Below are 17,776 nucleotides of genomic sequence, written 5' to 3'. Positions count from 1 at the left end.
AAATAAAATATAATCTGAGAGTTGCTGTTTTGAGAAGTTTTGTACATCGTTAGTTACTTCTTATGACTAGAACACACAGAATTTTGTATATTTTTCAAATGCAGACTTCACCTAAATAGAGGTCATGGGCCCAGGGCGACCTTCTGAAATGTAGCTTTTTAAATATACAGCACAGAGTCAGTGCAGCTACTGAGGTCTTAGCTAGCTGCAAGTGTAAGGATGGATAGTTGAGTGACCTGTCCCGTATTCACAGCACTGGAGAAAAAAAGTCAAATGGGTCATTAAGATGCCAGGCCAATCTTGAAACTAAGTTTTAGTGCAAAAAGTCCAGTATCTTTATAAATCAGAGTTTGGCTCTGCCAGTCAAGGGTGCTGACACGGAAGCATGTCCATCCCTCCGTGGTTCACAGTGCTCCTTTACTTTTTCCAAAACATGTTTGTTTGTTTCGGTAAATAGTTAATTCTAACTCTGTGGACAATTAGCTGGCATTTTACAAATACACCTTGTCGTAAGCTAGAGAACTTTTATTTCACTTCACACACTTGCTGGGCCCGTGAAGAGCGGCTTTTATGTTCAGTGTCCATTACACAGGCCAGTAGAAAACACACACACACACACACACACCCCTGAGCCTGTGTTACAGGTTCAGGTTTTCTTCCAAGTGACATTACCCCTCTTCCCTCCTCTTCTGCCTTAAGTTACTGAAAAGTAGCAGTGCCGATGGTAATGGTCTTATTTCCATTCATCTGAAATTCTGTGTATTTGTATGGAAAGAAGTAGGTTTCCCTTGCTTATGAAATGTGATCATTGCTCTACCGTGTTTGGGGGAGAGCTTTCATTTCCCAATTTCTGTGTGACCGCCAGGTCTGAGTCTGGGCACTGCAGGGTTTCGCCTCGTTACGACCCCTCTCAACGGTTTATTTGGTTCCTGAGCCCACAGAAGCGTGTGAAGGGTGTCTTTCGGTTCTCAAAGGTCGTTAAATGTTCCTCTGCTGTACTCAGTCCTTTACCTTTGCCGATACCTTTCTTTCAAGTACTGTCAGGCCAAGTAGGTAACATCTATTTCTCAGAGCCGACATGGTTACTCCAGGGAGAGAGGGCCGTGGTACCTTTGTCCTGGGACATAGTTCTTTGAATTGATTTTTCTATCCCTATTGTCCGTTCCCTTTTTCTTGGAACCAGGAAGCATTCGCTTCGGTGTTTCATTTCAAACACACGGAAGGCAGGTGAGTTACTGAGTCTGTCCGTGGTGGCCCTCATGACTCCAGCTCCTATCTGGGGCCACTTCCAGCATCGGCTTCTACTTGGTGGTAGGAAATTGTGTAAGACCAACCCTCAATGTCATGCACGTTGCTGCCCGGTTCAGTTCTCAGCCGTGGCTGTTATGCTTGGTGAGGCCTGGGACAGAAACACACCTGGCCCTTCCTCCCTTCTCTCCTGGAGTTTCCTGTTGGCCAGAAACAAGCAGAGGCCCGAAGGAGCCAGGCAGGTTGGCTTCCTGGGGCAGAAAGTAGCGCGGAGAAAGGCGGAAAGAGGACCTGAAGTGCCAATAATAGACATAGAGGAGTTTCCAAGTACACGTTTCCACTTGTCACTACGTTGTACAGAATTTTCTGACACAAATACATGTCTTCTGTCTCTTGTTTCTCAACTTCTACCAGCTCTTGGAACTTGCAGGGACTTTCTTGGTAACCTTTGTGGTTCTTTTTTCCTCCTCCCTTAAAATTGCCAAAAGAAATGCAGTTTTTCCATCTTGGACAATTTAGTTATACCTCGTTCCCCTTTGTAATTTTTTCAGGTGAATTTCACTTTGTACAGTGTCTTCGCTAAAGAGCGAGGATTCTTATAAACACTCCCCGGGTGACATCTGAAAATATATACACAGCTGTAATTTTCAAACTTGGGTTGTTTACGAAGCCTTCCGTTCCAGCTAGAGCAGAATGACATGTAAATAGGGCCCCTGGTTGTTTGAATGTATATTGATTCTGGTTTTTTAGAAAGGTATTCAAACTTTAGTGTTTGTGAAACGAGGTTATTATAGATAACCCAGGATGGCTATAAATTTAAATTGATTTGGAACCATATGCCTGCCTCTGGGAGAGGCTAAGCCATTTTTCTTACTTATTTTTCCTCCCAATATTATAGCATTAAGGTAATAGTGTTGTCCACCAAAATTTGAGTGGCGCACAGATGGATTACTAATATTTTGTTGATTTATTTCTTACTCAGCTCTGCTCTAACACTTAATTGATGACTCTGCCAAAGGTTTACGTGGTACCTATTAATTTTAGACTCAGAGACTAAGAATCTCTTGCCCATAAAGCATTTTTTTTTCATTATCTGTTTTTATTTTTGAAATGTATTCTCAAAACACCTCCTATCCCTAGCTGGTGAAACATGTGTCATGCTACAGAATTATTCTCTGAGATGGTGGGGTTTAGGGTGTTTAATAGCTTTGATTTCTTGCCTAAAATGTGTTGTACTATTATGCTTATGATTGATGAGGATGATAATGATGATAAAGTATTTTCTCTAAATTGTTAGCATGTAAGAATAAACCTCATGGCCTTTTCATATGAGACGATTCAATTTCTGTGAGCTACTTTCTCCTCCCTGTCATCCCAACATGACCACTGTGCTGTAGTCTCAGACTGGTAACACCCCTTCGTAGGCAGAGCTCTTTATTCTGAAAAAGACCAATGACTAATAGCATCATCGCTTTGCAGGCAGAGCTAAAATCTGTTTCTAAAAAATGCTCCTGTCCCACCACCGGCAGTGAAGTTCAGCGCACAGATGGGCACAAGTGGCTTTGCATCCTGATGTCCACGCAGAGATGTCCCCGCTGGGTGATTTGTCAGCTTTACCCCCATGCAGCTGGTGTCTTCTGTAGGCACTTGATGACCTTGTTTTGTTCTTCCCTCTGAGTCACGGTGGCTACGCAGCAACGCTGCTAGAGAGGTGAAGAGGGGCAGATAGGCAGCTCGGTGAGGGGCGCGCTGTGGCTCATTTTGTACCGGGGGTGCTGAGGCTCTCTCTTCCCCCTTCCCCGGGTCCACTGAGAATCGTCATATCTTGTCACCAAACACTTGTGTGTGTCAAGAGCACAAAATAAAATAGAATGGCTTTCATTCTCAAAGGACCCCCAAATGATTATGGTGTCGTGAAGAAAATCACCGAACACGCATACTCAGTTCACGTGGCTCTTCTTTGGAAACATGAGCTGACACCATAAATCACTTACACACACAGACTGATTTCCCTGAAGACCCCACTTATATTGAGGCATTTTGGGGGGTGGGGAGTAGGGGGGAGACTGCTGGAAATGGACCCTTGGACAAATTCACACTGCAAACGTTTATAAAACAGTTGCATTTCTTATGCACTCTCTTATTCTCTGGAGACTTTACTGGAGTCCAGAAAATTCATTTACATTTCCTCTCACTTAATGTGCGAATAAATGTTTTTTAAGTACTGCAGGCTCAGCACGAGGAGCAAACTGCAGCTAACGAGACCTGGGTCCAGAGCACGGAGCTGTAGCCAGGCGGACTGGCCTCGGCCCCGGGCCGCTCCACCAATCGCTGCGGCGCTCACAGCGCAATCTTTCTGTGACTGTCAGACAGACTCGGAATGTGACAAAACATGCAAATATTAACTTATAACCAAACGTATATAGAATTTTATATGTGTGGCTAATGCATCCCCAGTTTTATAAAAGGGGTTACAAAATATTCAGCACAATGTGTCGTCATAGCCACCAGGATTACACAGAAAGGATGTCCCCGCAGACGTCACAGCACAAATAAAGGCTTGTGATGGCGGAGTTGACAGGTGGGGACCAGGATTTGAGGCTGACAATGGGCTAAAAGCAGTCAAGCCTTGGTTTTCACATCCACAGACGAACTGAAAGTGCCACTGGAATTACCTTCTCACTAAATCTTAAATGATAAAGCTCAGACGTCCCCAAAATCCTCATAAAGAAAAGATATGATGAAATAACACATTAAAGGGGTTTATAATCACCATATAACTGTACGTGTTTATATTTTAACACAGTCCCCGGTGTGTTTTCTGTATCCCCACGTCACTGCCCCACGGAAAGCATCTTGTCTTCTTGTTTTCACAGCGTCATGAAGGTCGTTAAGCTCATCATGGTCTGACACCCTTGTCTGAGAGAAATGGGTCTGGCCAATTCTGAGTCGGCACTTGGCCATTTTTGCACAGATGGGCTTATATAGAACGAGCCAAATAATGATAGAGCCACTGAGCACCAGGTGTTGGTGAGCGAAAGGACGTCTGTGGCCAGGAAGGATTGACACCGCTGTCCAACTGGAGGTGACTTACGTAGACTTGCTCTGGGGAAAGTGTCTCATTTTGTCATTTATACCTAAATAATTGCTGGCTCTCTAAAGGGACTAGATTTATACGAGTGGGGGAAGGGGGAAGATTCCACAGCAGTAACAGAACAGGAGGCGCCGGATGGAACTCCGTGTGTTCTAAGGAGACTCTTTAACGCACCTGATCTGAAAAGGATAGTAGAAATGCCACCCATCCGTCTTCCGCCCCAGCACCGTGAGGTATTCCCATGAGTGGGCTGGCGGTTGCAGGAAAGGAGCCGCTGTGACAGCATCAGGTTCCATGCAGAAAGGCCCGGGGACACTGCACGGAAGCCACAGGCTGTACATTACAGCAGGCGAGGTTGAATGGCTTAGGTGACGCCCCTGATGGCTGAGAACAGTCAGAGACAAAGCCCCGATGCCTGGCTTCTACGCCTCCTGTTCTACGCGCTCGGCGGCAGGACGCACTCCCCAAGCAGCGTTAAGTTAATGTTTGTCTGGGCGTCTGCGGCCATTGCTGTCCTTCTGCGGGAGCCGGCTGCCCTATGGGGACAGGCATAACCTGCGTCTCAGGATCTGTGGGTCATTGCGGCGGGCAGCCGCCTGCTGACACGGGTGCACCAGGAGGGACCCATTTTGTGGTCGGCTTGTTTCCGGCACGACTGCCTTCCGCAGGGAGGTGATGCAGGTGCCTTCTCTATGTTCATTACAAGCACCTTTTTTTCCCTCCGGCAAATTCTATACCTCACCGTAACCGTTTCCTCCAGGCCCACACGTGGCACGTGGGATCCTGGGCAGAAGACGTTCTGGGGGAGGTGGTTTTCCACGCTGACCAAGTCCCTTCCCAGCGCACTAACTCTGAATATTATGGCTGGCTCTGTACACACAGAAGTATTGACACAGTAGTACATACGAGTGTAACTCTCTTAGAATCATAGCAAATGGAAAGATCGACGCTCTAAGGATCTGCTAGCCTTTATATAATTAATTGAATTTAACTCAGACCAAGTACCTATACATTTGATTAAGAGGAGCTATAAATCAAGAGAAAATAAAGACAATTTATAAAAATAAGTAAATAAACAAATTTAGTAAGTCTGGGGCACCATTAGTAATTCTAATATTATTTCTGACCCCACGTTTGGCAAATCAGCCAAAAGGAACAGAAATGGGGTCTAAAGCGAGGTCCACGTTGCTGGGTTGACAGAGCCGACGGGGACCTTTGGTGTGACTTATCCATGCTAATGGTCGCGTGACCAGGTTGGGGCGGGTGTTTAGAATGGAATTGGGGGGCTTCCATGGTATTGCCGTGCTGGACACGGCGCCGGGCGGCCTCTGGTTCCGGAGGGACAGGGACAGGCAGGGGTGTTTGCTTCCTGCGTCCCCTCTCTCACTTGGTGCTGCAGGCATTGTTGGTGGCCTCATGTCCCTGTCACGGCCTGCTCTAACTTGCTCACAGGCTGCCCTGCCCCACCCCGGTGAAGCCCACCTGAGGGCGGCAGCATCCTCTCTGGTCTCGCTTCTGGCTGCTGCGCCAGGGGGTCTTTGGCTGGGGTCCCCCACGAGCTCTCCCCTTTACAGACCACCTCCTGCCACACCCGTCCGCCCCGCGCCCACCCCACACACCGCGGCTGCGTGCCTTCTTGTGCCCACTGTCTGCGTGCTGAGTGCTTTATTTAAAAAGAGTGCATGCCCCGCGTAATCATTCAAACAAAAAAACGTAGAGAAGATACATTGTGTTTTCCCCCAGTTTCATTGCCCTGAGATGAGTAATATAAGAGAGAGATTTGCTGTTACACTCCCTTATGCATCATTGGTTGCATGTGCCTTGGTGAGAAGTCTAACCCACAACCTTGGAGTATCGGGGCGATGCTACCCGGCCAGGGCAGTACTCATTTTAAAACGCGTATACCTGTATGGGTGTTTTAATTCTTTTTTTTTTTTCTTGAAATGGTAATAATACTATATTTCACCATAACTTTTTTCCATATAATTACAGTTTCTATAAAACTTTTAAGATCAATAGATATATAGAGACCAAACATAATCTAATAACTGCATAATATTCCGTAGCATAAATATTGAGACAATCAACTTTTAATGGATATTTTTCCTACAAACTATGCTAAAATGAAGTCCCCATGAATAAATTATTATACACTGGCCCAGGTGTTTTTATGCATTATGGTAACTGGATATTATGTTCCACTGGCCCGTAATGTATCTTTGCAAACAGCGTATTTCATTGGCTTATAACAGCTTAATAAATTGTAATAAGTTACAACGCCTGGCAGGGTATTACCCTCACTCTCATTACTCAACAACACATGCATTTAAAATTTTCCTCCAAGCTGCGCTGAAGATTCTGCAGCGAGGCTGAGGCCTTTCCCACCCCTGGCGCAGCGTTCTCGGCCCGGACGCCTCACTGCAGCCCTGGGTCCTTCCCGTCCAGTGACGGCACGTGGGAAATGGCGGGCGTGCCTGCTCCCCATTAGCGGGCCTCTGACCGCCCGCCGGGGACGTTGAGCATGTCTTCGTGTTATTAACCTCTTCCACTGTGTGTTTACCATCTCATATTCTCGGGCATCGAATTAGATCGTTTGCTACTTTGTAAAGTCATTGGCATACGTGTTTTTAAAGAGTTACTGTACTAACCCGTCATCTACTACAGGCTGTAGTAACAGTTTTGTCTTTTTACATTGCTGACATTTTGGGAATGCAGAGCAGTTTCCTGTACATAGGGGGAGGCTTGCTCAGTTTATATCTTACCAAAGAAGCTCTTCCCACCACTCCCATTGTTATTTATATGAACTGCTATAGATTTTTCCATTTAATACTTTGTTAAGAGATGTGTTTCTTTTCGTATTTAGATATTTAATTAATCTGGAATTATTTTCTGCAGTACTGACCAACCATTTAACTAACAACTCTTGGCTAGTCCATCGTCCCCACACCATTTATTAAATAACCATCCTTGCCCCGTTGAATGGAAATGCCAATTCCGTCATATGTTAAGTTCCATCTATTCTTGCAGATATTTCTGGGTTCTCGGCTCTGTTTCCCTGGCCTCCTTATGCATGTGCATGCATTAACCATATTTCTTTGGTTTATAATCATAATCCGTAACAAGTTGTAGCACCTACTAGGGTGTTACTCCTCACATTCGTTATTCAAAAATGTCGTGTAAATTCTCACACATTTCTTTTTCATGTGATTTTTGGAAATATTTGTGTCCAATATTCATCTTTCCCCAAAAAATATTCCACCCTGGGATTCCAATGTAACTTGCTCCCAAATTACATATAAATTTTGGGAATCGTATTTAAATGTTAATATTCCCTTCCAATCAGGACACTTGGCCTTTTCATTTACTCAAGTCTTTATTTTTAATACTTATAATCGGTCCTTTGCCTTCTGCTGAATCCATGTATCAGTACCTTATAGCTTTTGTCATTATTATGAAAGAGATTTCTTTTCTGTTTCCATTTCTAAGTGGATTTTGCTAATGTGAAGAAAATTAATTTTTTACTGTATAATTTATATCCAACCACTTAGCAAAATTTTCTCATTAATTTTTATAACTCAATCTGTAAATAAAGGTAAGTGTTCATTTTTTAAAACATTGGCAATATGGGTTCTGCTTTCTTTTCTTATCCAACCTTACATAACGCAAGTAAGTATCAGTGAGCATTTTTATTCTGTACCTGATTATCATTACTTATTTTTTGGCAAATGACTTTATCAAATGTATGGTAGCTGAAGTAGTAAGTATGGGGAGAGATGCCCCATGTTCATGGATGGGAAGGCTCAATACTGTTGGTATTCAGTTCTTTCCAACTTCATCTATAAATTCAACACAATTCCAATCAAAATCCCAGCAAGTTATTTTATGGATATCAACAAATTGATTCTGAAGTTCACATGGAGAAGGAAAAGACTCATACCAGCCAAGATAATTTTGAAAGAACGAACCAAGCTGAAGGACCAGCTGGCTACCTGACTTCACCACTAACTGTAAAACTACAGTAATAAAGACGGTGAAGTATTGACAAAAGAACAGCCAAACAGACCAATGGGACAGAACAGAGAGCCCAGAAGTAGGCCCCTGTAAATACGATCAGCTGATCTTTGACAACAGAGCAAAGCCAATCTTCTCAGCAAATGGCGCTGGAGTCCCTGGGCATCCACATGCAAAATAATAATCATAATAATAGGTCTAGACACAGACCTCATGCTCTTCCCAGAATTAATTCAGAATGGACGATGGGCCTAGATATCACACACAAAGCCACAAGACCCCTACAAGAGGACACGAGAGAAGCCCTAGATGGTCTCAGGCTTGGCAGTGACCTAGATACAGGACCAAAGCCACAATCCACAAAAGAAGTCATTGATAAGCTGAACTTCATTAAAATTAAATACTTGTGCTTTGCAAAAGATAACATCAGGATTGGGGGGAAACAAGTCACAGACTGGGAGAAATATTTGCAGAAAACACATCTGATAAAGGACAAAATATACAAAGAACTCTTAAAACTTACCAACAAAAACAAACAAGCAATCTGATTGGAAAATGGGCTCCAAACCCTAAGAGCACCTCACCAGAGAACACACCCGCAGGGAAAGTCGGGCCACGAGAGGCATTCCGCAGCCTGTGTCACCAGGGAGACGAAGCTCGGAGCGACGAGGAGACACGCCTGCACACCTGCGGGGAAGGCCACGAGAGACGCCGACGACCCCGTGCTGGTGCGGGTCCGCAGGGGCAGGAGCTCCGACCGTGGCGGGGGGCACGTGGAACGGAGCGGCCGCTTTGATGCCAACCTTTGTTGGCCGCTTTGATGATTTCTTTGAAAAGTGACAACACACTTACTAGATGATCGGACAGTGTCACTCCTTGGAATTTTCCCGAAGGAGCTGAAAAGTTAGGTTTACACAAAAACACTACGCATGAATGTTTTTAAAAGCTTTATCCTTAATTGCCAAAATTGGAAGCAATCAAAATGTCCTTCCGTAGGTGAATGATTCAAATAATCGGCAGTTTGTCCCGATACTGATAGACTATTATTTTGTGCTAAAAAGAAATGAGGTATTATTCCATGATAAGGAATGGAAGAACCTCAGAGGAGCATTGACTACTAAAAGAAACCCATACTTGAAGGCTACATACTGTATGATTCCAGCTACATGATGTTCTGGAAAAGGCAAAGCTACGGAAAGAATAAACAGATCAGCGATTGGGGGACAGGGAGGGAGAACTATTGGGGTACAGAAGATTTTTAGGGCAACAACATCACAATGCATGAGGCCATATTGATGGATACGTGTCATTACCTGTTTCTGCCAAGCTGTCGAATGCACAGGACCGAGCGTGAATCCCAGCGTGAATTATGACTTTGCATGACTGTGGTGTGTCTGTGTCGGCTCATTGATGTAACAAATGTACCGCCCGGGAGGGAGGCAGTAATCATGGAGGAGGCTATGCTTGGGGGGTCGGTGGTGGTAGGAGGATTCTCTGTACCTTCCTCTCAGTTTTACTGTGAGCCTGAAACTGCTCTAAAAACTTACATGTCAATAGAAAAACACTAATATTTATTCGTTGGTGCTTTTCACCTTAGTTGTGCTGTATTGTATAGTTTAGAGGTGAATTGACAAATTGTACTTTATTTTCTTCTCTTCTTAATGAGGAATCAAAATAAATGCAGACTTGTAGGCACTGGAAAGTACAATATCCAAAGTGCTTCCCTTCGCCTGCTGTTGTCCAGAGCAGAGTGTTTATCATCACATGTGATGCCTGCTATAAAGGAAGCAGAACTATAAAGAAGCTTTAAGTTCTACTTGCCAAACAAACAAGGACTTTTGAGGGAAAATTTTTAGATTTCATGTCTAAAATCATTTAAAACATTTTAAAGGTCGGATTTTTTTTTTTTTTTTTTTTTATGATTCAATACTTCCCTTTGCTCGGAGTCAAAATCGAGTTACGCTTTCAGCGTGTGACTGATTGCTACCAAAAGGTACGTCTCTCCTGCACGTTCCCAGCCCAGACTGAACACTCCGAAGTCACAGCAGGTGCCTCTGTCAGCCGCTGGCGGCGAGAGCAAAGTGACGATATCATTCTGCCGCCCTTGGTCCCAAGAGCGGGGCTGTTTTCTGAATCAGTAGATTCAGCAGCAGGAATAGCAACAGCAATAAAAGTGGGAGAGTGTGTGGAATAACCTGAGATGGTGCCAAGTTCCCAGGAACGCGAAAGGCTGCAGCTCAGGTCCCCGTCCGTCTGCTCCGAGAGCCAGTCCCAGCCCCGGCGCAGCCCTGCTCCTCCCCGCCCTCCTCTTCAGATTCGCCGAGACAGCCCATCCTCTCAGCCACCTGGGCCCATGCTGCGTCCCAGGCACCTGCAGGAGGTGCCCCAGTGGCATTTGCCCTCTGGGCGGTCGGGGCCACAAACCAAGGGCTTGGGATGCACGCAGCAGCGGACATGAGGACAGAAACCAGAGTGGCCTGCACACACCGCTGCCCCAGGCCCAGGGACTCAGGACGGCCCCCGGGGCTGGTGGCATAGTAGTTGAGACGGAGAGGACACCGGGTGTTTGAAAGGCGGAGTGAGTGGGGGCGGTAGAGGAGGCGATCAGCCCAGGGGGGCATCGAGCACAGGGAGCCGAAGGCCACTGAGAACACGGCCCCCAGAGCAGCAGGGACAGGGTCTTTCAGGCAGGCCTGGGTGGGGCCCTGCAGGGGGCGGGGGGGGGGGCTGGAGAGGCCACACGGACTTAAATACAGCAGTTCTTCTGTGTTGTTTGCAAGTTAGACATAAACGTGAAATGGCTGCCACCATCTAGAAAGTGCCTAACAATGCCGGGGACCGGGGACCGGGGACACAGCTCATCTCGTCTCGGCTGGGGCGTCGTTGTGAACTTTCAAAACTATGATCGTCCTCTTCAGTTTCTTGCCAATTATGAGCGACAAGCAGATGCTTGTTTGTGTGCGCTCTCCGGGGGGCGGCTCCTGCGTGGACGGGAGGCCAGCAAAGGAAACATTCTGGGAGCAGCGCAGCGTTTCCACAGCTTATTTTATCGACAGTGAGATTGGGGCCTGGAGGGCTTGGCCGGGGCAGGAGTGGAGCCGCTGACGCGGGTGTTCTGCCACGCTCATCCATCAGCGGGAAGCCTTCAGCTTCTGGCGGGAACAGACAGCAGTTGGGGTAATAAATATTGTCTTTTAGAGTCCGGCTGGGCTACAGAACGGAAAGAGAAGGTGTGCCCACTTCCGTCGCACACGTGCCCCTGCCGTGATCCCGCGGGTGGAGGGACGTCACATCCCCAGACGTTACCGGGGTGGACTCAGCTCGTGTGTCGCAGCTCTGACACGTCTCCGGGAGTGTCTACAGCTGCCATCCTTTTTAAATATAGTAATTTTGCAGTGACAAGTATGAACAGTCACATTAAGTGGGACAAATATAGCCTGGAAATAATGTCATGCCAGTTTGTGTCAGGTTTTGCCATGAATGAAATTTAGTGCCAGATTTAGAGAGAGGAAAAAATCAAAACTGTTTTCAGCACCTTTTGGATTTTTAAAGTTCATTTTAATTTTTATTACACATTACATTGGCCTACAGAAGAGTCATGATTTATACTCTTAAATTTGGTAATAAGGTAAAATTTTAAAAATACTTTTCAAGTATAACTATAGCTGTATTGATATGAAACGGTATGGCTATTAGACCTGACTCAGTGCAGTTAGAAAGCCATGTGCTTGCTAGAAAAACATTAAAGACTTCCTCCTGCTTAGGACGGCTTTTGGCTTGGCGTGTGTGCACGCACCTGTGTGTGCATCTGTGTGTGTAACATGCATTTATTGGTTAACCAACGGAGGGCCTAGGAGAAGGCGGGTCATCTTTTCGAAGACTGGCAGTGGACGTGGTGTGGACAGGCCACAGCCCGCCTTCTCTGCAAAGACGTGGCTCTGCTTTCTGTGAGAGCTCACTGACTACTTTCTCCTGATAAACTCAGCCCACCAGGAGGCTTGATCAACATCCACTGAAGGGCAAACAAACATATCATTGAACGTGATAACAGACTCCTTAACTTTTGAGATTTTATTTACTTAACTAGGTGTAACGTAATTTCACAGCTGGTATGGGTAACAGTATTATACAATCTGACAAGTCACCTAGTCACTTTGTATCCAGACATATAATTTCCCTGGTTTCATATCACACAGAGTGAGTCTAAGGCTTCAGCACAGAGCTCAGATGTGCTAATAACGTCACCAGGTGGACAGGCCTTGGCAGGACTCACCTGTAAGCTCCACTCTGTGCCAGGCAGGGAGGGTGGGGATTATACTTTCTGTGCCATGCTTTAGCTCAGAGGAAATTAAAATTATAGTACGAACATTATCACTGAAACTTCTGAGTGGATAATAAGGCAAGACTAACAATTGCTTCTTACAAAAGAAACCGTTATATGTCATTTTATTAACCAATGTCACCCCACTAACTTCAGCAATAATAATAATAAGAAGAAAAGAGTCTGCTTCTAGCCAAATGAGGAACTGTTAAGGCCTGCATGTCTGAGGGAAGGAAGTCTGTCTCTCTCTCTTTGCTTCGTTAGCTGCCAGCAAATGGCTCGGTCTGGGAGAGTCGTTTAGATTGATTCTAAGTGACAGGGTGTCTGCTGTATCTTGGTCACTCCGAGGACTTCTGTGACATAGATGCAAGATGCTTATTACTTGTTTTCTCATAAATTGTGACTTGAAAATCTGTGTGGATACCCTTTGGACAGGTTTATTTGAGTTTAAACTCAATAGACAGTGTAAATGTTTATGTATTTTTAATTAATACAGTTTTAAGAATCCTAGATGAATATATCTTTGGGGGGGGTATGGAAGCTAGTTAGAATGTGTCACCACTAAGGAAGGGTGACAGCTGAAGGATCTGGCCTGTCCGACGCTTGGCCTCCCAGCGGCATGCCGGTCACCTGCTGCCGGCTTTCAGAAGCACCTGCCCTTCCCTCTCTGCTGCACGTGTCGGGCACCCACACGCACACCGCGACACCAGCTCCTGAACCTCCCCACCCTGCTTCAGGCTCACTTTGCCCTGGGGGGCTGGAGGGCGATGTGAGGACAGAGAGAAGGCAAAGCCAGTCCGTCCTTCCTTTCTGCTCCGGAGGCGTCTCCGGCCGAGACTGTGCCCCACCCACCCTCCCAGGTGCCACCGGACAGCCCAGCCTCTGAGCAGGTGCCATGCCACCTCCTCCCCATCTTCCTGCCCCAGTGACAGGCGCCCCTAATTCTGATCTCTGGATGGCTTCCTGTCCCTGTTTGGTTCTTCTGGGTTTCTGCCACCACTGCAGCTAGACCCCGGAGTTAACCCCCCTCGGCTGAGCCACGAGGTGCGGGCCCCTTTCCTTGCCCCGACTCACGCACACGGCCAGTTGCTTTTTTAGTGCAACCCGTAGAGCCACTGCGGCCTTCGAGTGAGAGCTGCGTCCCCGTTATTTTACCAGGAGAAAGGGAGGCTTCCTTCGGTGTTAGGGCTGAGAGGGTTTGTAGACTCGCATGGAATCGAACTCTTCATACAGAGAGAGACAATTCCATACTCGGAACACGTAACGCTAAGCCCCAGGGAGTTCGGTGAAAGCCGTTGGAAGGCTGGGGCGTGAAGGTCCCGGCTCGTGGCTGTCCCGCAGGTTTGCGGCCGGGCACTTGTTCTACTGCCTGGAACACGTCCGTCTGTGTTCGGGGTTCATGCATTAGCTTCCCATCCTCTAAGTGTTTATCCAGTTGGGTTTTTCCTATTTTCCCAGTTTTCCCATTTTGCTGGTTTGTGTTTTTGTTTCCATAGTTGTTCGTCTTCTCCCTTCGCTGGTGAGAGATGCTGGCGATGAGCCATGAGTCAGGTGGCGGGGGGTTTGGGGAGGAGGGTGGCTTCCAGGAGCACCCCCAGCCATGGAACTGGACTGTCCCAGGTGTTCCGCTTGGTGCCCCCGGGACGTGGAGGGGTCTGATTGCATTGGGGGCGGGCCTCTGTGGTCTGCACTGGCAGGGCCGGTGAGCTGTGATAAAACCAAAGAAGTCCGTGAGAGCCAGAGGAGAGGACCCAGCCCTGTCCACAGGCGCGTTAAGAGCGTGAGTACATTTCAGTGAACTTAGACTACAGCTCTGCTGGATTTCAGATCTCCTAGTTAAGATTAGTAAGGTGGAAAACGTTACGTAGCATTTACCAGGGTCACGTTATAAAGCTACGCACGTGTTTAAGATCTTATTTTTGAGACTTTGTTTTTTCATTTCTTGAAATAAATTACACCATCATTAAAAAAAAATACAGCTAGCCAATTACTGTCATAGATTTTAGCTTCATAGCTAATTGTAGTTTCCCGGCATTGAGGCTACGGACCCAAATGAAGTGAGCCAGCCAGCGGGAACTACAGCCCCTGGTTATGTGGAGGGACTTGTTTAATTGAGTGGGACCTGGGACGTTTTGTTCTGTTTTTGTAACTGATTTATCTGTGAGCTGGCATTTGCAAGAGGCACGCGAGCCCCTCAAGACTCTCTTTACCCAGGTAGGGACTGAGCGTCGTCCTCCCCAAGAATGAGAATGTCCCCCTGCTGCTCCCCCGGGGGGCTGTGTCCATGGCGTCTTGAATGTGACTTTGCTGGTCAGACCCTGGCCCCCACCGGAAGCAGAGGAAAATTGTCCCTGCAGCCGGCCCTGGGGCCTCGCCGCTCTCAGTGGTCCCTGGGCCACCTGCAGTAATCCAAGGGTGCCAGGATCCCAGGACCGGGTCTCCCCATGAGGTCGGTTTCTGCGTGGACGACAGCAAGAAGAGTGTGTTGTTTTGTTTTGTTTTGTGGCTTCCTTGATTTTTTTTTTTCAATCTGAACAGTCGGGAGAAACAAAACGCAGACACGCAGCACTCACGGACGGTGACCCGGAAGAGTCACACGCCCCACCCCCACCCCACCCCAGCCCACTCACCCCTCGGCCCCACTGGCATGTGCCCTCTCGGAATACGGCCACTATTTGCCTTTAACCGCGAGACCCGACGTCAGCGAACCTTCATTAAGGCTCCAGAGAGTCGCTGTTCCCAGCCCTGCGGGCCGCGCGTCCTTCGCTGCCTCCTCGCCTCGGCCTTGTAGCCGGCAAGTAGCCACGGGCAACACCCAGGGGGCGGAGGCAGCCGTGCACCCAGAACACTCTATAAACACGTGTGGCAAATAGATCTTGTCCGCAGGCTACGGACGGCCTGCCCGACAGGGGAGCTGAGGTATTTGCGGAACGTCTTATTCATGCTCCGTCCTAACGGGGCCTGGCCTAGGGCAGGCACTGGGTCTGTTTCTTCCATGAAAAATCTGTAGACTTACTTCATAGATGCTACCGGTGTCCTCTTATACACGTGACGGCACCTCTCTTCATTTGTCCTTCCCCGACGTTTGATCAGACGAACCTGAGACACAGAGGCCTCAGCTGCGGGGCTCAAGCTCCAGCGCGCCTCAGAAACACCTGGGACGGGGTGGGGGGGGCTAAACTAGACTAGATTCCCATCCGGGAATCTATTTGCCGAGAATCGTCATCAGAACATTCAGCTGTGCAGGACTTATTAGCCTGGAGGACGCAGAGACTGACCCAGCACCTGGGAGAACAAACACAGAAATAGCAGCAGGAAGAAATGTAAAAGGAACCTTTTGGTTGAGAAGTGAGGATGTTGTCCACCGAAAGAACGTGACTTAGGTGGAAAGCTAGAACAGAGGAGTGTGTGCAGCCCCAGGCTGGGTGAGAGGGGCAGCTTCCAGCCCCCCAGCCGCCGGGGCCGCCTCCCAGGGAGTCCTGGGATCTGAAGACGCCGACTCCGCGGGGCCCTCAGTGGGGCTGGGGCGGGTCAGCCCTGCCGCCCGTAAGTCGGCATAGACGTGCGGGCTTAGTGGCAGTGGGGATCCCTGAATTCCTCACTCTGTCCCACGTTCTCGCTGCTAACTGACCGACGGTGCAGAGACCCTGTTAGAAAATAGTACCGGGGTCCCTTTAGAAAGCCTCATTACTTCCTGGCTTCTCCTGTGATTGTTTGGCTTTGGGCCATTCGTTTCCTGGCTCAGGGGCCCCCCGTCCTCATTTGCGAGGTGCTGTTTCAGGCTTCCCCTCCCGCGTCCACACGGAGTCATTCTGCTAGACCCCCTTGTCACCAAGGGGCACCACTGCACCAGGGACCCACAGTGTCCCCGGCCCCACAGCTCAAAGAGTGAAAGAAGGAAAGGCCAGCCATCCCCTGGGCCCTCCTACAGGGGAGTCCTTGACTACGGCAGGAGGTCATCAGTGTCCCCGGGAAGACTTGCTGCTGATTTACTTCCTACTCCTGCCCTGGGTAGACCGCTCCTCTTGCCCGAAGAGACTGTTTACCACGGAAATGCTTAGATGGGGAAATGCCCAGGTGCATCCTATGTTTTTGATCGTAGTCCTTGTTCTTGCAGGAATTTTTCTTTAAATGCGGAGCACACCCGACGTCTGACAAAGAAACATCAGTAGCTTTGAACCTGATCACAACAAACAGCCGGAACATCACCTGCATAACGTGCACGGACGTCAGGTAAGGCTCTGCAAACATCGCCCCTCTCGGCGCCCGGCTTTCCCGCGGGTACAATAACTCCCCGGTGGGCTCTTTTCTGGAGGGGCGTCCGCTTTACTTTGATGCTGTCTGCCCGACTTGAGCCTATTTTAGTGTGAAAACACTTTACCACACTCCTTAGCCTGCTCCCTAGTCCAGTAGGATCCTAGGATATAAGTAAGATGACTTCATTCTCAAAATACTGTCATCCTGCTTATTAAAATACAGACCCATGTATTGATATCAGTAAGTTCTCAAATAAAACATGATGCTGATGTTAGGAATGAACTATTTATGAACACCATTTATTTTTGGACTATATGGCCTGCAATGTTTTATTTAAAAAATGTATTTTCCATACATGTCCGTTCTCTCTCCCATGTTCATATTGGCACATCACGTATGTATGTGTCTACCCCCCAAATAAAAGCATGGAGCTGGTTTGGGACCTGGGTATTTCTAATCTCAGTGAACACAGTGAAAGAAAGAAAATTTGGAGCTGGTCTGTTAGGGAGGAAAGGGGGTGGGGTGGGGCATGACATGATTTGAACTCCGGGTGAGAAGGCGCGGACCAAGTAGAAGAACCTGAGACTCGTTAATCTTCAGAGCCCGTGGCTGTGAGTACAATTCCTGACGCCCCACTAGTCACATGAGCGCAGTGAATGAGATCCGCTCTGTGACACACTCTCTGAGGTTGGCTAGAAGAGTGTTACATATGGAGGCTTTCGCCCTGGGACTGGGAAGAGCTATAATGAAATGCCAAAGGAGCTAATGAATAAAGGCAAAGAATCTCTTGCCCCAGACGTGTAAGCAAAGACAGGCGTACACACCAGTCATGGAAGTGTTGAGTC

At 47.7% G+C, this 17,776-nt stretch overlaps 1 protein-coding gene across 1 annotated transcript in view; it reads left to right on the top strand.

Annotated features, from left to right (window-relative positions):
- PRKN (parkin RBR E3 ubiquitin protein ligase) overlaps positions 1 to 17,776 on the top strand; it is a 920,988-nt gene that overhangs the window by 472,158 nt on the left and 431,054 nt on the right. The window contains exon 6 of the mRNA XM_090280710.1: positions 16,792 to 16,907. Coding sequence (XP_090136836.1) covers positions 16,792 to 16,907 — 116 coding nt within the window. The remainder of the gene's footprint in view (positions 1 to 16,791; positions 16,908 to 17,776) is intronic.

This window comes from Furipterus horrens, unplaced genomic scaffold (assembly GCF_987537825.1).
Source record: "Furipterus horrens unplaced genomic scaffold, mFurHor1.1.pri manual_scaffold_6, whole genome shotgun sequence".
Classification (NCBI taxonomy): domain Eukaryota; kingdom Metazoa; phylum Chordata; class Mammalia; order Chiroptera; family Furipteridae; genus Furipterus; species Furipterus horrens.
This window is presented reverse-complemented; position numbering and strand designations above follow the sequence as displayed.